The 24144-nt window shown below is 46.9% G+C and overlaps 1 protein-coding gene across 1 annotated transcript in view; it reads left to right on the forward strand.

Moving 5' to 3' along the window:
- The window catches only part of LOC138512403 (cytochrome P450 2B4-like), a 176784-nt gene extending 153502 nt beyond the window's left edge, over nucleotides 1-23282 (forward strand). The window contains exons 10-11 of the mRNA XM_069627680.1: nucleotides 14364-14505; nucleotides 22457-23282. Of these exons, the coding sequence (XP_069483781.1) occupies nucleotides 14364-14505; nucleotides 22457-22665 (351 nt within the window). The 3' untranslated portion in view covers nucleotides 22666-23282. The remainder of the gene's footprint in view (nucleotides 1-14363; nucleotides 14506-22456) is intronic.
- The last annotated feature ends 862 nt before the right edge of the window (nucleotides 23283-24144 follow it).

Below are 24144 nucleotides of genomic sequence, written 5' to 3' on the forward strand. Positions count from 1 at the left end.
ATGAGTCGGTGGCCTGCTGGCAGGTGCCCATCACTGCTGGGGGGTAGGGGTGCTGGGGGACATGGGTCGGGGCCTGCTGGCAGGTGCCCCTCACTGCTGGGGGGTAGGGGTGCAGGGGGACATGAGTCGGGGCCTGCTGGCAGGTGCCCCTCAGTGCTGGGGGGTTGGGGTGCTGGGGGACATGAGTCGGGGCCTGAGGCTCACTGCTGAGGCTCACTGCTGGGGGGTGGGCGTGCTGGGGTACATGAGTCGGGGCCTGAGGCTCACTGCTGGGGGGTGAGGGTGCTGGGGGACATGGGTTGGTGATCACTAGTGGAAGGTGACATGTGGGCTGGCTGGGGGTCATGCCCATGGTGGATGGGCTGCGTGTGGGACATGCCCAGGGGTGCAGGGTAGTCCCCTGTGTGTGGGTTGCCTGCAGGGGCCGTGGAGGGGTAGAGGGCACACCTGGGAGGACCCACACTGCCAATTCACGTGTGGGACTCCCTGCGCACCTCGGAAATAGACGTACCCTACTCGCACAGGGCCAATCGCGTGTGAAACTTCCCACGAACCCCAGTAATACACATACCCCACTCGCACAGGCCCAATCACGTGTGAAACTTCCCGCGCACCCCTGAAATACACGTACCCCGCTCGCACAGGCCCAGTCGCGTGTGAAACTTCCCGTGCACCCCCGAAATACACGTACCCCGCTCGCACAGGCCCAATCGCATGTGAAACTTCCCGCGAACCCCAGTAATACACGTACCCCGCTCGCACAGGCCCAATCGCGGGTGAAACTTCCAGCGCTCCCCCTGAAATTCACGTACACTGCTCGCACAGGGCCAATCGCGTGTGAAACATCCCGCGCAGCGGGGTACGTGTATTCGGAGGGGTGCGCGGGGAGTTTTACAGGCATTTTCGTGGTTAAGGGCCTGTGCGTCATGTACAGGATTTGTGCGCTGTACATGGCGCACGGGGAGGGGTTGGGGCGTAACTGGCGCTGCTGCAGGGTCGCTGCGCCACGGCTGGTAATGGATGTTAAAATCCATGAATACGCTGTGCGCGGAAATGGATTTTGGCGCACGCGGCTGGCGCAGACTGTTGCACGCACACACTGTGCGCCAGCCGCGTGCGCCACTTGTGCCCTGAATTCTATGAATTACCCCCTTTATTGTTTTTAAATCAATTTCTTTTTTTTGTGAATTACTTATGCTTCAAAATAAACATAAATGCCTTAAAGCATCAGACTTTAAAAACACCTTCAAAAAGTCTGTAATATCAGACAATTCTTCAATAAATGTCTTTATATCACTCTTCCAACTTTCTTCATTGTTCAAAATATGGTATCAACAATTTTAGTATTCGAATTCCACTTTTATTAACCTCTACATGTGTGTCCACACCTTTTGGTGGATAATCAGGAGGATTTATATTTTGATTAGTTTCCTGCACCTGTTGACATAAACAATGTCAAAAGAAACAGATATAATAAATATATAGAGTCATCCTTTGTATATATAGTGGAAGAGTTGCCTCTCATCACTTATGAACATTGCTAGTATAAAAGATTGTTTTCTGTTACTTACCCAGCCTTATCCTTATCCTTTTTCCCTCAATATATGAGAGACTTTCTATTTTGGCTCGCAATTTTGACAAAGTTTCTAGTAGCAGAGGAAAGAAAGATACAGGCTAATGTGGATATGTCCTAATTTGGTTTGTCTATGATGGGGACAGGGCTGTGATTGGTTGCTGGTGGTTCAATGATTGTCCCCTGTCATGTGCCAGGGACCAAGGGCAGGAGACTAGGGGATCAACCTCATTTCTCCCTGTGCCAATCATCTACTAGTTTGTTAGGCACCTGACACCCTTGGTCATTGCATTTTTGGTCTATGGAGCTAAGTTAAGGGCCACCAAGGAGCAATACAGTAGGCTGGGTGCCTACCTAAGCCTGTGGATTATGGGCTTGGGTCGCCATTGTCTGTGTTGAATGCAAGGTGCAGTCACATAACCCTGTAAGGATGCACAAGAAAAGGTTGACCAAATGCCTCGATGTCCCTAAAGCTAAGAGGTGATTCCCTACCTCAAAGGAAACTAGTGAAATTGTCCGTAAATTAGAAAATAAAGAGCTAGTCGGCGTGTCCAAAAACCTGCTTCTGTCCCTAACACTAATAATCTAAGATAACTCTGCAAGGATGGTCTTAAAGTAAAAAGTGTTTGTTGTGCTTTCAAACAGAAACACTCCCAGTCTTTCTGGTAATAAAGTGATGAAAAATAATGTTCCAAAATATGCAACTCCAAGGGCTAGGGTTGTGCTCCTTTCCCCTACGTATTATTCTCTCAAGTTGCTTGATCTCTCATGAGGACCTATTGCTTGACTTCCCAGTTCCTTTATCGTACCAGCTTGGTTTGCTTCGCTACCAAGCATAGGATTCCTTTTCCTTATTAGTCCAAGGGTTCTTGACCCTCTTATCCTTAACCTCTTAATGGGGTGCGGGTCCCAGACCTGCAATACTTTACACAGATTGGTTTACTCTCCTGCCAAGCAAATGTTTTCTTTGGTAATGTCACTTTTCTTCTTTTCAGGGTCCCAGACCCTCTTGGCTTTAAACTTGGCTTTATTTGTGAGCCAATGCCTGGGCTCAGCAGACTAGATTGCTTGCTTGGATTCACGCAAGTAATCCTTGTACTCCTGGCTATCTTCTTCGTCACAGTGTCTTAGGGGAGAAGGGACCGCATCCTCAGATTCGTCACAATCCCCTTGCATGGACCCACTCCCCAACTGAGTGACCCTGAACCCTAAGCAGATCCAAATTCCCAGTGAGGAAAAGCACGCTTCACATTCCCAGAATCTTTTTTGTCCATTTGATATTAGTAGCATTTGGCCTAGTACTGTTATAATCTAATCCATGTTATCAGCAAAGTCTCGTCAAAGCCATAGCAAGATGGTATTTGAGCACCAAAGTGCTGCAAATGTGCAACACTTTGATTTATACAGTGTTGCAAATTTGCAGCTGACCGCAGGTTTTCCTGCATGTAATGCAAAGTTACCAATTCATTGTTTTCTTGCAGAATGTTCCCTCGCGGAAGATACAATTCTGCAAATTCACCATGAGCCAACATTATCAATGCATTCAGAAGCATACAAGAGTTTTTAAGCATACAACTCACACACTGAGAGAATATTACACCTGAGCCCTGCACAGGCAGTGGTAGAGTGTGGCGAAAGTAGAATCCAAGATGGTGAACAGGCCAGATAAAGCATTGGTCTGCTCCCTACTTAAGCAGAAAACAATCCCAACGCTGCCTTAAATACAGGAAGCAGGTGCCTATTTTCACCAAAGGTTCAACTAAAGTGGAGAAGGGAAGCACTAACCCAGAGATCCCACTCAGTCAGTGTGGATTATTGGGGAAGGCGGATGTGGTAAGTGGTTGGAGAGTATTGGATAAAGGCGAGGCTTAATGAGGCGAACGTGGAGGTACTTAAAGCAAGAGAGGGAGAAGAGACAGGAGGAGTTGGTAACATTAAAAGCAGAAAGTGGAACAGAGGAGAATGAGGTTGTAACGAAGGAGGAGGATGTGTTAATAGGGGACTCTCTGCTCTGATGGCAGCAGACCTGGAGCCTTCACTTCCTGCTCCAGTAATATGGGAGTTGTATATTGGGGGAATCACGAACCTTGCATTGTATTTTTTACAATTTTTTGGAAAAAGGTTGCATGTATGCTGAAAGCCTCTTTCACTGTCGCCAGTTACTGTTTTACATGCAATATTATTGTTCTTCTTGGATCATCATTTTACTTACTGTTTTAATGATTTGATTGTGTTTTATTGTGTTAAAAAGCTGTTTTTCACTACTGTATAGCTGTGGTAAATAAACATTAATAATAGGGGAGGAGAAGGTGGTAACAGAGGAGGAGCAGATAGCAGCAGGAGGTAGAAAGGTGAAGTAGCTGGTAAAAAAACAGGAGGTACAGAGGAGGAGGATGTGGTAGCCGTTCTTCTGGATCTTTCTGCAGCATTTTACTTATTCGACTACAACATGCTGACCAATAGACTGTGCTCTACAGCTCATTTTTCATCTGAAGCAGTGTACTGGGTTCATTCATTCTTGTCTGAACGTATGGTTAGAGTATGTAGTGCATCCACTGTGGCTGCACAAGTCAAACCGGAATGTGGTGTGCCGCAGGGATCTTGCTTGTCTCCTACTGTTTACAACCTGTTCACTAAACCTCTGTTTGACATCTTGGATGTCCTAGACGTCTTTTCCACCAACTACGCCAATTATACACAAATCCTGCTCCAGCTCTCAGGGGACTATAAGCAGTATGCTGTCAGCATCAACAAGATCTATGACATTATTCAGAGTTGGATGGCCGAAGGGTTACCAGACATTTGGTCGAAAAAAATTGGTCGACCAGACAAATGGTCGAACCAATTTGGTCGAAAATCAAATGGTCGAATTTTTTATTTTTTTTATTTTCACCCCTTTTTTTTCTAAAAAAAACCAATTTTTGTAAAAAACGAAACGCCGAAAAATAAATATATAATTAAAAAAAAAATGTGACCATTTGGTTTTCGACCAAATTGCGTCGACCAAATGTCATTCGACCAGTTTTAGGTCGACCAAATGTCTGGACACCCTTCAATGCGCTAGTGCTTAATGATGCCAAGAAAGAGCTCCTCATCGTTGGTACACAATTTACATTAGGTAGGTTTTCCCCTGAGTTTAAGGAATATACCATTGCTGGTTGTGTCATCCCAGTGGCGGCCAAAGTTAAGACTTTAGGGATCTTCTTTCATACTAACCTAAACATAAAAACCCAAAACAACTATATAGTCTCTACGATGTCATACTTCTTGAAACTACTTTGTCATATCCGCCCCCGGTTCTTTCTAAAGCAAACTGTGCCCATCTGGTGCAAGCCATTGTTGCTGCCAAAATGGGTTATTGCAGCAGCCTCCTACATGGCACATCAATATTTCTAAATTCCAGACCCTGCAGAAGGGTGTGGTTTGGCTTGTGAATCAACTTAAGCACAGAGACTACATTAGAGAGGCCCATAATGCACTCCACTGGCTCCCAGTGAAGAAACTGTTTTAGTATATTTCTATATAAACCACTGAGGAGCCATTTATATATACATCTATCTTTATCTAAAGTCAACATGAATACTGGATACATTCCAGAACTTTCCCCAACCATTCCTCTACACATTCCATGGCCAGCATTCTATAATTCTCCTTAACCTAGCAACATATCATTATTAATCATAAATAACATTACACAACAACCCCCCCTTACTTATCATCTTGTTAGCAGGCTCACCATTACATTTGCTCAATTAAATGGGTGTTAAGCTCACCTGGCTCCCACAAGGGCGTCGGTCGGACCCGGACAGCTGCGGTCTCCACCCACGTGATGCGTAGTGCAGCGATGACTGAGTGGATCTGCCCTCCTAATCTGGTCTGCTTAACCCGTAGAAATATTCTCCTGCAAGTGGAGAGATGGATTCAGCCACTTGTGGATTCAAGTGATGGGACCCCCACAGTCCTCCCCAACTAATCCCCTCCGAAATGCCCTCACAGCAATCTCACCTTATATTCTTGAAAGATGAGCTCTCCATCCTGCGTGGATTTGCAGGGGCACGTCGATTCCAGTTACTTCACTGGTTTGAAGGCTCGGGAGAGTTCCGGAGAGTATTGACTCTGAGGTTCCTGGTGAGGACCAGCAAGTATTAAGTTCATAGAGTTCAATATGCCCGATGTTCACTCTTGTTCCCCCCCTTCCTTTCTTGTCTTGCAGCTGGCTCGTGAAAAGATGCTCTTATGGCAGCTGGTGGCGCTCAGGTAAGAGTCTGTATTACCCGGCGCTGTTGCATGAGGAAAACGTGTTGTTTTGTCTCTCTTTACAGATGCGGCACGTGAAAATATGGAGAGTCACAAAAGGATGCCTCTGGTGGTAAATCAGGTAAGTCTATGGTGGTAAGAATTATATTTGTTGGTTCCCTCGGCTCACCTTGTGGTTTTCTTTTGTCTCCTAGGTGCCGATGTTCGGCGAAGAAATTATGGAGGCAGCGCCGACCCGAAGGATGCTGTGAAGACTGGTGAGTATGGCGCGGCGCTGCAGCTGGAGGTGCGGCGCGTGCTGAAATGATGTTCTTTACAGGTCCGGAGACAAGATGGATCCAGAATCTGGTGGGGAATAGAAATAAGTTTGTTTTCTAATCTTGTCCCTTACTTTCCTCTGTGTTTTAGGAGCTCCGGATTCGAGGCGGGCGTGGCAGAAGACTGGATGCAGGCTGCAGGCACGGTGAGTGTTACGCTGCTGGATGCAGAATAACACGAAGCATGAGCTGCTGTTCGGGCGTGGTTTAAATAGCCTCAAAAGTAGTCCCAGTTAAGAAGTTCCTAGAAGCACACCCGAGTAAAAAATAGTCCCTGTAGAAAAATAGTCCCTTTCAGGCTTCATGTTGGATTGGAGTCATTTGCAGCATGGTCTGCCTGAGGTAAGAAATGACTATGAGCCTGGCGCCTTGGGCGCCAGGACCGATTCCTACTATGAGCCTGGCACCTAAGGCGCCAGGACTGAACCCAGATAGCCCCTAGCCGGGGCTGCTGAGGTTTTATTAAATGTCTAGATGCGTGCTCCCGGGGCTGATGGGCTTGGTCCGGATGCCTGGGGGTAGGCATCATGACAGCTCATGACAACGGGCTGGTCTCCGACTCACCCTACATGGACAATTTCCTAAAACAACATCTTGTAATTCAGGACTTATATGACCATTAGACTCATCTTACAAAGGATTTTCTAACACAGGATCAAAATCCATAGAGTCATCATCAAAAGGAAAACTGTCATCTTCAGGTCCATTAATCATGTCTTCATCTGTATTTTCATTTCCATCACGAAATAATTTTCTAAAAAATGAAGCATTCCTTGTTATCTCACATTCATCCCCTATAGCAGTTACCATAGGGCCCTTGATCTCCACAATCCTCAACGGCAATGGCCTATATCTGGAATCTAGTTTTCTACGTTGTCTTTGTTTCACTAAAACAGAATCTCCTACTTTTAGAGTATTTTCACGTGCATGTCTCTTGAGATCAGTCCATTCTTTAATTTTCTTCCTCTTTATCTGGTCTCTTTCTCTGATTTCATCATCCTCAACAGGAGTGTAACCTTCTATTTGTGGAAGCCTGGTCCGAGGTTTATATTTAATCATTAAACTAGAAGGTGTATATCCAGTCATTTCATGAGGAGTATTACGATAGCTTCTCAACATCTGAGATATCGCTTGAGGCATTGACATGTTGTCCACTAATGCTTTCTGTCTAGTTTTTTTTAATGTATCCATGAATCTTTCAGCCATACCATTAGCTTGTGGCCATAATGGTATAATTCTCTCATGCCTAAACCCAAGATGAGCAGCAAATTTGTTGAATTGATGACTTTGAAATGGAGACCCATTATCAGTCTTGACAACATTCAGGACACCGCATTCACTAAAGAACTCTTCTAGAACCACTGCAACATGGTGAAACGCAGTAGAAGCCAAATGTTTAACTAATGGAAAACATGAATACTCATCTATCGCTACTAGAAGATATCCTCCTTCTTCAAGTGGGCCGAAGAAATCAAGTGCCACTCTAGTCCAAGAACCATCAGGCAACGGCACCACTCTAAGGGGTTCAGACTGCTGTCCAGACATAGTTACTTGACAAGCAACACAATGCTTTAAGCTATCCTCAACAATGATACCCCAAAGGTTAACGCCCTCACCTTAGGTAAGTGAACGCCGAGCTCTCCATCTGCCTCGGGGCAGGGTGCCGTAACCAGTTTCTTCACTGGATAAGGGTGCAGGCCTCTTGATCTCAGAGGACTGCTGTCCGTCGTTAACTGCACGAACGGTAAGTTCTGGGCACTTCAAATGTCTTAAAAGTCTTTTGTAATGATATCTCTTGTTTTGCAGGGTTCTGGCGATGGCGGATGGCGGGCTGATGAGAGTTGAGGATCGAACCCGCGTGAGCAATAGAAGCGCCTGGAAGCACGTAAGTAAGCGCTTGTAGCCTGCTTCACGATGCGCACTAACTGTCCCTTTTATCTTGCAGGTACAAGTTCGGAGCTTTAGAGAAGCTGAAGGGTGCTGGAATACCCACTGGAATCGGCGTGGGAAGGAGTAATGGCATGTGAGTAATAAAGTTGCCCAATGTCTTTAAACGCACCTTCTTTTGTCTTTCAGATGCGGGATGCAGCGCCGAAGGCCTCCAGAGCGTGCGAAGAGCTGGTAAGCTTTTGTCTTTCAAATGCCGGAATGCAGTGCGAAGACCTCCGGAGCATGCGAAGAGTAGGTAAGCCTTTGTCTTTCAGATGCCGGAATGCAGCGCGAGGCGTTGGTGACAGCCGATGGACCAGGTAAGAGATGCGCTGCCACTGAAGACCCTGGATCCGAAATCGGCATGCAATGTTCCCCATGGGCGGTCACTCCGTTCCATTGCCTGAATAGGTGGCCCCCTCTCCACGGGACTTGCTGCCTGGCAGGGAATGCAGGCCCTCACGAACTCTTCAACCCTTCTTTCCAGATCATGAAACCAGACCTTCAACCTGAGCCGTGCTTTCGTCTTAGACATCCCCTGGTGGCCTTTGTGGGCGAGCTGCAGGACTTTGTTCACCAGTGTTCTGGGTATCACCATCTGGTGGCCTCTCAGCAGGAGACCGTCATCTGCAACCGACAGCTCATGGCGTGCCTTCCTGAGCGCTTGTAGGTCCTTCTGCGCTCCCACATTCCTCCGGGAGTTGTTCTGGAGGACTTCTCACCACTCCCCACTGGCTACGGCTTCTTTTATTACGATGAATGCCTCGTCAGTGTTGGATTTGTCTGCAATCTTGTGGCGCGCTAGGGCAACAGGCAGTGCCAACTCCACCACCAGGTGTATAGCCTCTATGCAGTCAGCCACTTCCTGCGAGTCTCTGGGTCGTCCGGTACCCGGATGGCGGGACAAGTAGTCTGCTGGGTTGTGTGTCCCTGGGCGGTAGAGTAGCCTGACCCCATACTCCATGAGTGAGAGCATCCATCTTTCTATGCGAGGTGGAGGTTTGGACGATGTGCCTGACAGAATCGGGATGAGGGGTTTGTGATCTGTCACCACGACAACTGGCTTCCCTAGGATGTAGATCCGGACAAGTTTGCACCCCCACAATATGGCCAAGGCCTCACGTTCAATCTGAGAATATCTCCTCTCTGTCTCGGTGAGCGCCTTGCTCGCATAGGCGATCGGTCGCATGGTCCCCTGATGGTCTGCCTGCATGAGGACTGCGCCCAGCCCCACCGGGCTGGCATCGACCACGATCTCCGACTCGCAGTCCGGGTCGAAATAGGCCATGGTCTCTTGTCCGGACAGGGCATTCTTGATGGCTGTGAACGCCCTTTGTTCATTTCCAGTCCAGGTCCACGCAACGTCGTTTCTGGTCAGAGCCCTCAGGGGTTCCGACAAGGAGGCTAGGTCACGAATGAATCGTCCGCAATAGTTGACCATCTCCAGGAAGCTTCTGATTTCTGCTGGGGACATTGGCGGTGCTTCCTCTCGAATGTCTTTCACCTTTTTGGGATCTGGGGAGATGCCCCCGGCGTGGAATATGAATCCAAAAAATTCCAGCCTGTCCTTCAGGAATTCGCACTTTTCTTTGTGCAGAGTTAGACCAAGGCTGCGAAGTCTCTCAAGGGCGTTTTCCAGGCACTTTAGATGTTCTGCCTCTGAGCGGGCAAAGACCAGAATGTCGTCCGACATGTTTATGACTCCTTTGAGTCCTGACAGGGCCCCCCTGATGGCATTTTGGAAGACCTCTGCTGTGGACGAGACCCCGAAACTGAGCCTTTTGTACTGGTATAGCCCCTCGTGAGTTGTAAAAGTGGTGATACACCTCGACTCGGGGTGGAGCTCTAGCTGGTGATAACCAGATCTCAAGTCCAGTTTCGAGAAGCCCTTCGCCCCCTGAAGTTCGCCAACAATGTCGTCTAGGGTGGGCGTAAGGTGGCGTTCTCTCTTGATGGCTACATTGGGTAGCCTCATATCCACACATATGCATACAGCGCCCGGCTGTTTGGGCTTTGGGCCCACCACAATTGGGGAGACCCACGGGGTAGGTCCTTCCACTCTTTCGATAATGTCTAAGTCAACCAATGACTGTAGCTCTTTTTCTACCTGAGCCCGCAGATGGAATGGGATGCGGCAGTGCTTTAGCGCTGTCGGCCTCACTGATCCATCGATGTGCAAACGTATGGGGTCGGCTTTTAGTTTCTCTATGCCGTCGAAGATCATATCAAAGCGTTGCAGCAGGCATTCCAGATCGGCATGATATACCGCTAACGTGAAGTGCACAATGTTCAGCGCTTCTACGTGGCACAACCTAAGAAGGAGTGTGGGCTTACGTTGGTGACGAAGAACCGTGCTTTGATTCTGTTCTGTCCATGAGATACTGGAGCCACAAACACTCCTTGGATGGGAAGGGGTGCATCTCCTCCAAATGCGTATATTCTTGCTGTGGACTCAGTCAAATTTGGCAGGCCTGGGAGTGCATTGTAGTGTTCGGTAGCCAACACACAGACAGATGCTTTGGTGTCTGAGGACCGGAGTAGGGACTTCTCCGATGAGTACTGTACATTTTGGTTGTCGACTTTCACCAGGGCCCTTGGCAATGCTGGAGATGAAGAAAATGTCCTCTTCTTCCTCTTCCTCTTCTGCGATATTGAGGTCTTGCATACCCTGTTCGACAGCCGATGCAACCCTCACTCTCCGAGCGTTGCTCCTGCCAGCTCTCTCTGGCCCCCTCGAGGCCGCTACTGGTGTCGCTGCCCTGCACACCCTAGCGTAGTGTCCTGGTGTGCCACACCTGCCACATACCCTTGATTTAGCTGGGCACGCACCCACGTGCGGCAGGTCATACCCGCAGTAGGAGCACGACGGAGCAGTGCTTGGAGTCGTGGAGCCTTCCCCACTCCTCGGTGTCCACCTCGCTCTCCCTGGACCAGAACGTCTGATCGCAAATGCCTCTTCCTCTTTTCTTGAGTGTTTGGCTGCATCCATCTTTGCCCCCTGGCCTCAGCAAGTTCGTAGGCCCTCCCCGTGTCCAGAATTTGCTGCAGCGTCAGCCCAGGTTCCCTCAGGACTTGTCTCCTTAGCTTCCCGGAACTGCACCCTTGCAGCAGCTGGTTACGAATCATTTCTTCTATATTCGCCCACCGGCAGGAGCTTGCTAGGTGCCGCAGCCTTGCACAAAACTGGTCTAGCGACTCTTCTTCCAGTTGTTTTTTCGGCGCTCATGACAAACCTGTCAAAGTCTACATTTGCCATGGGAAGGAAATGGTCTCTGAGCGCTTGTTTTACTGCGTCATATGTGACTACTAGGATAGTGAGCGAGTCATATATCCTGTGGACCTCCGTTCCTGCCGAGTATACCATGATGGCTATCTTCGCCTCATCCTCCGTTTCCCCCGAGGCCCTGAAGAACATTTCTAATTTTTTTGACCCGCAGGAGCCATTTCGGTCCCAATTTGGATGGATGGCCCATGGTTTCGAATTCGGGCATGGGAACCAAAGTACTGTGCATCCTGCGTGGGACCGGGGCCATGGCACCCTCATGCTCTCCCTCCTCACCCATTGTGATGAGTGGTACTCCCAGGGGGATGTAGTCCTTCGTGGGTGTCGACGTGGTCTAGCCAGGTGGGCCTACTTGCGACACAGAATCCTTCGCTGACACACCTTGTCGACTGGTTCACTTTTCTTCGATGCCACAGTCCTGTGTGTCCCATAACTTGGTCTCCAAAAGCTAGCCGAAATGCAGCTGGCGCACGAGCACCCTTGCGGGCCGCAACCACTGCAATCTGCGTGTGAAGCAAGATGGCGGCCGGCCGGCCGTGCGCATGGATCCGTGTCGACACGGAGCGATGATTTTCCCTCCAACGCCGTCGGAGTGGAGAATCGCTCCGGAGTCGTCCTCGTCTGACAATGCTTCTGCATCAGTCACACCGTCTCGAGCCTTCTGCCTCACATCAGTGCTTGTGAGTACCGTTGTTCCATATATTTAAATGATGCTTTCCTTTCCGCTCGCTTTTTTTTTTAATTAGCAAATGTTTCTCTCCCCTTTTCATCGACCACAACATCCCTCTGCAGACGCTACCGAATGCATGCACCTTACCGTCTTTTCTCTTCACATTTCCTTATTCGTTTTCCATTTCACGTCGCTTACTTCTTTGTTCCCTCTTTATACTTCTTCTTTTCAAATCCCCATTCGTTTCAATTTCTCTTCTTTTCTCTTTGCGATCCGTTTCCCCTCGTCGCCATTGTTTTAGTATATTTCTATATAAACCACTCAGGAGCCATTTATATATACATCTTTATCTAAAGTCAACATGAATACTGGATACATTCCAGAACTTTCCCCAACCATTCCTTTACACATTCCATGGCCAGCATTCTATAATTCCCCTTAACCTAGCAACATATCATTATTAATCATAAAAACAATACACAACAGGAACGTTTTGCCTTTTCAGGTCATTATCATTGCTCACAAGTGCTTGTGTGGGAGAACCCCACGCTACCCGAAAGCTAGATTAACCATCAAATCCAGTCCTCACCTTTTGCGTTTCAGCAATAATTACCTATTGGTTACCCCACGCGCTATGAGCTGGGAGATTGGCCTTTGATTCCACAGCTTTTTGTCTCTGGAGCAATCTTCCGCCGGACCGAAGAGAATCAGCTGTCTGCCACACTTTAAAAAAAACTTCAAAATCTATCTCTTTGCCTATTCATTCTCTGAGTCCTGCGACATTGAACGTAGCCTGTACTTAGGTATGTAGTGGTATGGTTTGTTTTTTGGTTTCTTCTAGTGTATATGTATGTCTCATAGTTAATGTTGCTTTGTTCGTTTTTTTTGTATGCCTCTTTGCCTACGGGATGTGGGCACGTTACAAATATTAAAATAAATAAATAATGGTCAATGAGAACGTGTTAACAGGTGGGGAGAGCAAGCTTGAAGAAAAGAGAGCCACCCTCTACCTAGACAGAATAGGAAGGTTTGGCAGGCCTATTGGACCCATGCAGTACCAGAGGGAGGAGAACTGAGACATAGGCAGGTTGTAAGAGGAGCCTTAGTTAGGGCAACTAAGGGGTGGAGGCTGCACATTTTGTGGATAGGGGGTGAGCAGCAATGCGGATACGCGCGGGGTGGTACGAGGTGGAAAACAGATACTGACACATTCTCATCCCAACCAAGAAGCCACATTTTTATAAGTATTTGGTGGAAGAGATGACCCTTTTGGTCAGGAGAATTTTCTTTTGGAACTAGGATTGGCCATAGTGCTCTACGAAACTTGAGAGTACGCTGGTCAACATTTAAGTGTTTGGAAACCCTTGGACACCTGCAACGCCACTGATAGTTGAGATGGCATCACACCCAATGAGGTAGAGTCGGTTTGATATGATATTATAATCATAGGTTATTTGTAGCGCGATGTATACCCAGAGGGTTCTAAGTGTTGACCCGTGGATCAAACCTGTATTGCTTTGTGTCATCTTGCTTCCAAGGCGAGCACGTTGCCACTGAGCTATCCTCCCGGGACTCAAGTGTCCTGTGGTTGCATTCCTTTCGTTTGTTCTTTCTCTAAATAAATCCTAGTGAATCATACTGTCCGAGTTCAGCCTTTTGTGCAACCTGTGTGGGCTTTCTGCCAAAACGTACTGTTTTCTCTGATTATTCCACAGGATGTCTACCGCACAGAGCCTGTTTCTCCTGAAGCTGTCTTCCCCCCACCACCTCCTCATGAAGCTGTTCCCACCTACCCCATCTGGAGCTGTTTCCCCCCCTTTACATGCTCCTACCGACACATTTCATCACCCCACCACCCCGCCTGGCCTACTTCCTGGAACTGCCACTACCTAGAGCTGTTTGCCACCCCGGCTTCCTGGAGCTGTTTGCCCCCCATTTCCTGGATCAGCTTGCCCCTCTGTCACGCATCCTGGTTGTAGCTTTTTTCCTCCCTCCACCCCTGCTTCCTGGCTAGAGCGATTGCCCCCCCGCCCCACTTCTAGGCTTAAGAGGGTTACTACCCTCCCTGATTCCTGGCTGGTGCTGTTTGCCTTCTTCCTCTTTGTCCAAATTCTTCCCTCATCGGCTCTCTCTCCTCTCACCGTCATTGATCTGAGTCCCCACACCCTTAAACTGTTTTCTTACCCTTAAGCTGTTTACCGCCTCTTGAGCTGAGACAACCCCTTGAGAGCTGAGTTTCCGCCTCTCTACTGAGCATCCCCTATTCCCAGTTGAGCAACCCCACTTGCCAGCTGAGCTTCGTTTCATGGTCTTTATTACTTTTTTCATTCCTAGGGCACTACAGTGCTGGTTAACCACGCCTCCATCTTCTTCGATCCTTCAATGTGGAAAGACCCCAACCATTTTAATCCTCAGAATTTCCTGGATGAGAAGGGTCGCTTTATGAAGCCAGAACCTATGATCCCCTTCGGTGCAGGTGAGACAGCCCCCACAGTAATGGCATGAGAGTGGATTTTTCGCAATGCCCCTCTCTACTTTCACAGTGCAGGAGGTCTGATTGGCGGAGATTTGTCATCTTTATTAAAGACAATGGGCCTCATTACGAGTTTGGAGGTAGCCATGCCGTTTTTAGTGGCAAAGCTACCCCTAATCTCGGGTCCGGGTCCTGCAAAAGGGGACTTACTGGTCCATTCTGACCTTGGAGGACCCGGTAATTACCTTTCGCGGGACCCGGACCCAGTACGTCCCCATTCCCATTTGAGCCCCCATAGGGCTCAATGGGAATGGCGAGGATGCTAACCACGGGCCCGTTAATGACGGTTGTTAGCATCCTGTACTGCTAGCGGGTCCCGCTCTGCACATCTGGTCTGGCCAAGCGTCCAGAGTGGGACCCGCTGCAGACCTCGTAATGTGGCGGCACGGAATGAACGGTGCGGTCCCTTATCGACACCATTCATTCCACGGCCGCCAGCCTCGTAATGAGGCCTAATGTCTGAGGAATAAATACTGAACAGGTTCTCGTTGAGTAGCGCTAGACGGTGCATTGTGAGGTGATGAATGCACTTTGGGTTAAGATTAGATGCAGTCAAATACATGATGAATGGCACAGCCCATCTGCACTAGTTACCCAAGCCACACGCAGGGACAGCTACAATGCATTGCATGCCATATGGGATTCTCCGCAGGAGCAAAGAGGCTTTTTCTTTAAACCTAAGGAACAGTTGAATCACACAGCATTTTGGTTTGTCATTCAAGAGTTTGACACCTTTAAGGAATTCAAAGCAAAGCAGTATTGCAGGGAGAGTGCTAGTCTTACTCTTGGGAACAGCCCTGGATCGTTCAGCATTGGATTGCAAGTACCACACCAAGATGTCTGAAGGCCAAATATGTAGTCTGGAGTGGGATTCTTGATAATTTCCTAGAGCAGACACATTACTTGACTTTGTTTTAGAAGGACAATGGGATGCAAGTTCAGAGTATTTCTGAAGGTTAATACATGACACTATTTCAAGCTATAGATGATTCTAATTCCTCTGTGCTGGATGGCTAGACATATGGCTAGAGACCTTTTGGTAATATTTGAGAATATCGAAGCATATTATTCTATGCAGGAATGGGCTATGACCTGAATCGAGTGTTTAAAAGGATCTTGTGAGGGTCTGGGGGGACAGATTTCATTTATTGCAAAGGTTACCTTGGTCTCAAATGTGGCTTGCTGTAATAAATGGGAGGATTATGCACAGATGAGACTTGTGTGTAAAGCAACTGATGAGTGTCAAGATGAAGGCAGAATTGGTTTCATCGCTCTTCAGGGGAAGACCGTTATTGTGCAACCACTGCTGACTTCCAATATGCCGTCACCAGCCCTGCTCTGACAGGCTAAATACTAAGGATTTGTCTTGGCTTGGAATTTGGCCTATACCTTTGCATACATACATTCTAAACGGCATAACTGCTACAGAACCTGGTAAACAATTGTGACAAAATATATCCTAGCCTCATATTTTGCCAACTCAACGCCTATTCCAGTTCAGGGGTCAAAACATTGGCTCTCCAGATGTTTTGGATTGCACTTCCCATGATCTATTGCCATTGACTATGATGGTCCCGGGAGGACAGTTTAGAGGCAACGTGCTCGCCTTGGAAGCAAGACCACAAGGAGCAACACAGTTTCCATCCTCGGGTCTGCGCTTAGAAACCTCTGGGTATTAAGGGCGTTATAAATAACCTATCCTATCGTATCATGCGTAGGGATGGGAGTTGTAGTCCAACACATCTTCAGATCCATAAGTTGCAGACCCTTGTCCTAGTTCTATCGATGAAGATCTATGGGTTGGAAATTCCTTACTGGCTTCCCAAAGTCCCAACTGGGCCCCCTCAAAGCGAAAGCACACATGGTAGTACTTTTAATTATCAATGTTATCTGCTTGTACCATATTCCCCACTCTGTGCCAGATAGATCTTGCAAGACAGCATGCCCAGCTGATAAAACAATCCACCTTGGCTATTTGACAAATCTCTGGAGACCCTTGAACCTGAAACCTGGAAATTCCAAACTTTAAAAAGTAACGAAGTCCACAAAGCCTTCACAAGGCAATTCATAAGCGTTTGTTACTCTGTGGCTTATTCCAGGTCTTGTCACCTTCATTAAGGAACTAATAATCTACCTTTCTGAACAACAAATAACAACATTCCACCTCCCTGAAAGCCCTTACAGTGCTGGAGGCACTAGCCCAAACCAACAAGTCCACAGCATCCGATGCACAATGTGTTTCCTGTAGGTTCTGAGCTACAAAACCTGGATTTGATGTTGTTCTGGTGTAGATTTGCACTCTGATGTTTAATAGGATCTGGTACCAGTCAATGTGGTTGCTTTTTGCAGCATTTATTATCAGGGGTCAGCCACTCAGATTCCCCTCCTGCAACCTCCATGACCTCCTAAGCCTCAATTTCCCCTTTTGCGGACTCCCTGACCCTTATCCCCCTATATATTTGGGCAGAAATGTGGTAAAATAGCCTTTCACCAAATGTGATTAAATGGCTATGCTATGTTGGGCACGTAACACCTGATTCTGCCCTTCTCAGTGCTACATAAAACTATAAAAAATAATTACAAATACAAAATACCCTTTACCAAGTGTTCACATTGGGTAGGGCTTCTTTATCCTCCACCCCACCTTTTTGGGTCCAGTCTTATGCCTTGCTCTGGTGTCCTGAGTGGGTTTTCTTGCTTGTCCATTTTTGGGCCGTCTTCCATTTACTGCTCCTGATGTCTTGATTGTTGGTCGTTGTTTCTACTGCTTCCCTTCCCACCCCCATCTTATCCCTGCTCTCTGTCTATTGTGTTGTTTCTGCACCTCATTTTTTTGTCCTCACCTCTCATGCACTTCTGGTGTTCTGTTTGGTTTGGAGCAGCTTCTCGTGCCTCTTGAGTTTTGTGTGTGTGTGAGACAAATGTTCCGTCCTGCACTTCTGGTTTGAGGGCATGACTGTTTTTGTTGTTGCCTAACCAGGTTTACATGACCTTTCCCCAATAAGTACCCATCAGAGAAACAAATATGGATTGTGCCCCTAAGAGACACTAAACGCTTGCCGTTAGGGTGCCACAAGCAGGCTGTGTGGGCTACTCTGATTGGTGTCAGCCTTTGTTGGATTCAAGAGGGGTACCTCTGGTGTCTCTACCAGGAACCTATGTAGATCTAGTACAACATTTTGACATTGTTCCTATGGGAGATATGCACGGGATATTTATGCTGCCATGCATGGTCATGGCTACTGCCTGCCTCAAAATTTGAGGGCTATGTTTGTGGATGTTGCCTGTATTCAGGGTCAGAATCCATACCAGAGAAGGATAGCCCAGGACAAAGCCCCCAAACGTTATGTACGGCAGCCCCATAGTGAATAAGTTGCGTCCAAATGTTTGAAGCAATGCAAGCTTGTGGTTTTGAGAGTAGATATTCACTCAGCCCTCAAACGATCTCATACCTAACTTGAAGGTCTGCATCCCTAAATTGTTAAACCTGAATAGAAATCACAACCAGAATAGGGATCATGTGGATGCTCTGCTGCTTCCTGCATTCTTCCACAAACTGTTCTGTTGATTAAGCTCTGGCCGGTATCTGTGGATGTTCTTACCTTGACCTGTAGGGACCATTTTCCTCATAAGAATCCATGGCTTCTAAGAAACACATTCTAGCAAGGTCCAGCACACACCTGACAGAGGTAGAAGCATCTGACATGAAGATTATTGGAAACCAACAAAGCTTCGGGCATACAGTTGCTATCCAAGACGGAGAACGAATCTACAGTCATGCAGGGCACAATTTACAGTGTGCCCTCTGGAATCCTTGCTTCACCTCGTCGCTGCGCTGACTCAGAATGACAAAAAGGTGAGAGTGAATTACCAAGATTCCCGGTATTTGAAGTCTGGGGCCTGTAGTTTTCAAAGCTTAACCCCCCCCCCAGAGTTGAGGTAATAAAGAAACCAGGAACGGCTCTGTCATCTTTTCTGCAACCCAGGTGCCGCACCTTTGGTGCCCACACTCCACTGATGGATCTGCATCGTGTTCATCATTGCTGGGAATGCCTGCTTGTCTTCGGTCACCAGTGCTGATGGTTTGCAATACCAGCACCAACGAATGCTCAACTGTGACTCAATAAAAATCTTGACTCCATAAGCCCCTGTCACTGGTGAAAATGAATTTAACAGCTCCCACAGATGACGGCAACTGAGGTTTTGGTCAGCATCATGTAAGTTTGCCAGACCCGCTGTTAGTAGGGTGTTTCAAAGTCACTACCTGGGGCAGGACTTCAAAAAGCCACCATAGGGATAGCAAGGTGAATCACAACCCCAGTTTAGCAAAGATTCTCTAGTAGCGTTGACCAAGCAGCACGGCTGAACTAAGGAGGAAGGGGGGACTGTTGTGTAGTACAGTTAACACTTAGCAGAATTAGTAAGTAAAAGAACCACACAAGGCCCTCAGCAACTCAGCTGTTGAACTTCGGTCTTCCTGCAGGTTCGTCTTCTGGTGGAGGGCTGCAGATTTCCAGATTCCCAGCAGAGCTTCGATTGAAGACGGCGTTGTATTGAGGTGTGGAGGTTCAGGAAACACGCTGACACAGGTGTATAGTCATCACTAAGTTTATTGGGGGACCAGGAGGACAGGTAGAGGATTCCAGGTAGGTAATCCATGAAAGTATGGAGGAGCCAGAGGACCCAGGCATCCTACAACCAGAGAAGCTAGATGTAACTTCCCCAAACTGACAGACTAGGAACACAGACACCAACACTCCACAGCATCACTCTCTCCGTTAAACACCCAACCTTCCATCCAGAACAAGACGGACAGATACTACAGATGACACCTGCTGCAAGCAGTAAAACACAAAGGTCATAAAAGGGAGATGTCCATTCCTGCATTGGTGGGTCTAGGGACTCAGCAGTTAACCGAATAAAACATTGCAAAAGGGATCTATAAGGTGGTGGATATTTCTATAGGAAAGCATGGAGACAAAACTAAGGAGAGAAGTTTCCCTCATACTGGAACCCTATATGAAGGGCCCAGTGATCCAAGAAAAAAAGTAAATGCAGGAGGCGAGTGACATAAATCTCACTCACCTTCAAGGTCAATTAACAAATCCCAGTGAGTCCATCAGTAGTGCTGGTATACTTAGCACAGAGAGGGTAACATTTACAAAAAAGAAAATGGGCATCAATAGAACTATGCCAGTCCGGAACCAATGGTGCCGGTAAGCTTACTGGCACCGTTGTTTCTGGACCGGCATATTACAGGTCTGCCTACTGGAGTCGCTGTGTCCGGCAGGTCTGGCCCTGCCGGGCACAGCAGCCACAGAAGGCAGGCCGTCAAGGTAGGCAGACATAACGGTGCCAGTTTCCGTGTTCCCCATTCCCATAGAGTCCCTGTATGGAACTAGCGAATTACAATTTAGTGGTGCCTGACTTCCCGGACCGCCGGGGTTGTAATCCCCCAGTTTTACCGGGAAGTCAGACGCTGATAAATCATTACGGGTCCAGCGGCAACCTGCCGGTATCACCGGCACGGTGACTGCCAATCCAGTAATGAGGCCCAATGTCTCTTATGCCTGTAGAGAACACTGACATTGTGGGTAGTGAGTACTTAATGCTCATCAAACGTTGCTCACTTGAGACCTGCACCAAAATATTTGCCACCTAGATATAAAGTATATTTTCATAATAATTTGATATGAACAGTCCTTTATTCAAAGTAGTACTGTGTTGCCCTATAGTTTTGCCTCCACCGGCCTCACTCCTGAGGGTTAGTCTTGACTCCTCCGTCACAGATACCAATAGTTGAGCTAAATAAAGCATAAGGAAATCCTGTTTGAACACTTTAGGAAGGTGACTACCTGAACCAAACAAAGGGTAGGGAGAATTTGCCTCAACAGTGGCCACCTCTCATAACGTTCCTGTTGTCCTGATTGATTCCTCATCTCCTTTTGTTGTGCTCCTCGCTGATGCACTGACCCTGGTGTCATGATACAGTGGTGTGTTGGGCTGCTTCTCTTACACTTCAAGTATTTGGAGCCCCTCTCAAACAGTGCTACTTGTATTCTATATTTCCTGTTCCTCACTTGTACACCGCCTACAATTTTGAATTTGTCTTATACCTGCCCCCAAGGCATACATTTGTTTTCAAAAATTGATTACCAGCGTTTGCTAATTAAATTGTTCTTTATTAGCAAACACACTCATTTGATTAGCAAGGTTGTACTAATATTTTTAAGTGGATGTGTGGAGTTATTCGGATCCAAAACATCAAATGAGCATCAACGCAACATTTTTGCTGCTAAAGTAAGTTGTTAGTGATATGAATCAGGTCATGCAAATTCTTTAAAATTTCACTAGACCTGCAGGTTAAGTAATTTAGTTTACCTACTCGACCTAAAAGGGAAGCACTCGGCCCATAGCAATGGGTGACAAAAAATGTAAATGCACTTTCTGTAAAATGGTGCATGTCACCACAAACTCACTTTATATTTGGCACACTGCTGCAGCCCAGAAGCCAGCTATGCACAGTGAAACCTTCTTTGATATTTACTGCAAAAAAAGTAAATGTTACGTCAAAAGTTTCAAACATCCCCTGCAAATGGTACTCGCCCTACATAAAATCTACTGGAATATGCGAGTGAGTGGGTGGACTGTGCAAGCTCTAGCTGAGTGTCTGTAAAGCAAAAAAGGTTTAACTACATGAATGGACACAAATACATTGATTTGATAAAAAGGCTATGAAAACAGTTTGGCCAGCTCTCTCCCAGAGGTACTAATATATAATGCAATCATAATCGTAGAGCAAAGTGAACTCTGGAGGCTTACTACAGTGTGTGTTATTGCCGGTGATGTGTCAATATACAGTCTGGATGGAACTATTGATCATTCTTTTGCATAAACATCTAGTAAGCCTTGTGTAGCAGCCAGAGAACTGGTCAAACTATGTGGAATATTGTAGTCTGTTGCAATCGCACTTTCAGAGTAACTGGTATAAAACCGCTCATGCGTTGAGCACCAGTGGCACAGATATGTGCAATCAGCAGGTCTGGTCACAGAACCTGATCTGCCATTAAAAGCAATCGGCCGTGTGATCATGTACATTTTCAAAAGTGTTCAGTCATCAATGTGATGCATCTTTCTGAACAACAAAATCTAGTCGACACTGAGATTTAGATGCAGTAACCTAAACTTTACTGTAAAGCATGGAGACAATGCAGTGATTTACAGAAGCAATAATGCAGCTCTGCATTGTGCAACAACTTAAATTGTTAGGAATGAAATTGCATGACCATTTTTATTAAAATTACACATACTGGTCTTTGCCAAAGAGAATGTATCTTTGCCAAAGAGGATATAGTTATCTTAATAAAAATATAATCCAGATTACTTCTGGTTTTCTAATGTTTGAAAAAGAAAATAATTCTTGCCTAGCAGTCCCACACATGCATTTGGAACTGAAGGAGATGATTACTATTGCACTCTCTCTCCCAATTAGCCCCTTTGAACTTGCAGTGAACAGAGAAGAGGGTGGCATGAGCATTGAGAACTAGAGAGGAATTCTGCGTGAGCAGTGCTTTTATTGAATAGGGAGACTGCTACACAAGTGTCAACTTAATTAACAAACCTACAGAATTGCATAGCAAATTACTATGCAACACTGCTTATGTTATGCCTTGTGCCCCATATGTTCAGAATTGGTGTGGGGTTGCTTCTCTTGTTCTCCCAGTTTCTATGTCCCCTACTAGAGTTCCTGATGTCCTAATTGTGTGAGATTGCTTCTCAATCACATTGTTTGTTGGATCTCTTGCGTTATTCCAATGTTCTTGTTGTTGCAGTCCCCTCTACTGGTGTCTCTTTGCTTTTGGGGGTTCCCCTGATGCCTTTTATCTTATTTCAGGTCAGCGAGTGTGTCCAGGGGAGCATCTCGCTCAGATGGAACTCTTCATCTTTTTCACCAGCCTGCTTCAGAATCTGGATTTTGTTGTTACTGATAAAGAGCATATCCAAGATTTTTCTTACACAGGTGGGTTTGTCCGTGCCCCACTCCCCTATGAGCTGAGTTGTCGGACAAGGCTGCAATCGTTTGTGTTCAATGCTGAATGTTAAGAGCTGATACGGAAAGCATCCTTCACATGTATAGGTGAATGTATACTTTAATCCTAACCCTTGTATCAATCCTACACCCCCTGCCTCATCCATAATGCTAGATGTTCACGGTATTTACAGACAAATGATGTCTGTAAATGTATACTTGGCACATTCTCTTGTCATATAGCCTATATCAAATTCACTGTATATACTGATCTATCCCTGAATGTGATGTGCTGCCCGGTGTGTTTAACACAGAACCCAGCATATGTTAGTGTCTTGTTTTATGGCATGTAACCCTGACATCAAAGTGTGTGACGGCGTCCAGCCAATGGGTGCTTGAGACCAGATCGAGGGTGCCTAAATACATCATTAGAATGTAGCCCATTCATGGATATTGCACACTTTCTTATTCCAGGAAAGTGATTATGAGTCACTCCAGCCTGTGTAGTCTGTTTAACTGTTGGGTTTGTAATCAGCCCTGCTAATTTCTTTTTTACCCTATGCCTAGGTTGCAAAGCAGTGTCCTGGGTATGTAACACATGTGTATGATATACTGACATGTTTCTGGGTGATATACCTAATGCCATAATGTTTTGATTAAATCCTGTAGTTACGGGTGCAACACTAGCGCATAGGTTTGTCTGTACACCATGCTTTTTAATCCTAGATTATACGTGTCCTGGGCAAGTTAAGAATGTTCTGGTGCTGCGGGTTTAACACTGAAGCCAGGGTGAATAGGCCTGCTATGTTGAATTGAGTTGATATTTTATTTCTATCACGCTCATACACAAGTGTTTCAGAGCATGAAAAGGCAAGGGAGGGGAAATGGGGGAGAACAAAACAACGATCTTACTAGGCACAGTGACATTGAGAACGTGCAAGTGCATGGGGGAGAGGGAGCGGAAAAGTGCAAGGAAGGGGGGAGAAGTGGAAAGTGCTGAGCAAAAGGAGAACAGAATAAATAATAAATAAAAAATAAAAGCAACAGTGGTAGTGCAGCCAGCAAGTGGCAAGTGCTGAGTTTAAGGCAGTAGACAGGGTAGGTCAGATAAGTGCAGGAAGAAAAAGGGGGGGCTGTATGGGTACAGCTACAGACCCCAGTGCAAGGGGTGGCCCAGACGCAGTGCGGGAAGGTGGCATGGTGAGCAGGAACCTGGGCCCAGAGGACAGAGGGTGGCCAGGTGTACAGTGCCAGGAGAGAACAGATCAGATCAGCAGGAGAGGGGGCGAAGGCGGAAGCAAAGAGGAAGGTCTTGAGGTTCTTCTGGAACCGGAGATGGTTCTCCTCAGATTTTAGAGTGGCAGGGAGGCTGTTCCAGCCAAAGACAGAGATCTACCTCCAGCTTGTTTCTGAGGGAGTTAGAGGTAGAGTAGCAAAGAGCTTGAGAGGGGAGGTATTTGCGAAGGGATAGCTGAAGGTATTTTGGACGCAGGCCCCAGAAAGCCTTATGGACAATGCAGAGGGTTTTGAATGTAATCCTTACATCCACTGGG

This window comes from Ambystoma mexicanum, chromosome 1p (genome assembly GCF_040938575.1).
Source record: "Ambystoma mexicanum isolate Mex_15411 chromosome 1p, UKY_AmexF1_1, whole genome shotgun sequence".
Classification (NCBI taxonomy): Eukaryota; Metazoa; Chordata; class Amphibia; order Caudata; family Ambystomatidae; genus Ambystoma; species Ambystoma mexicanum.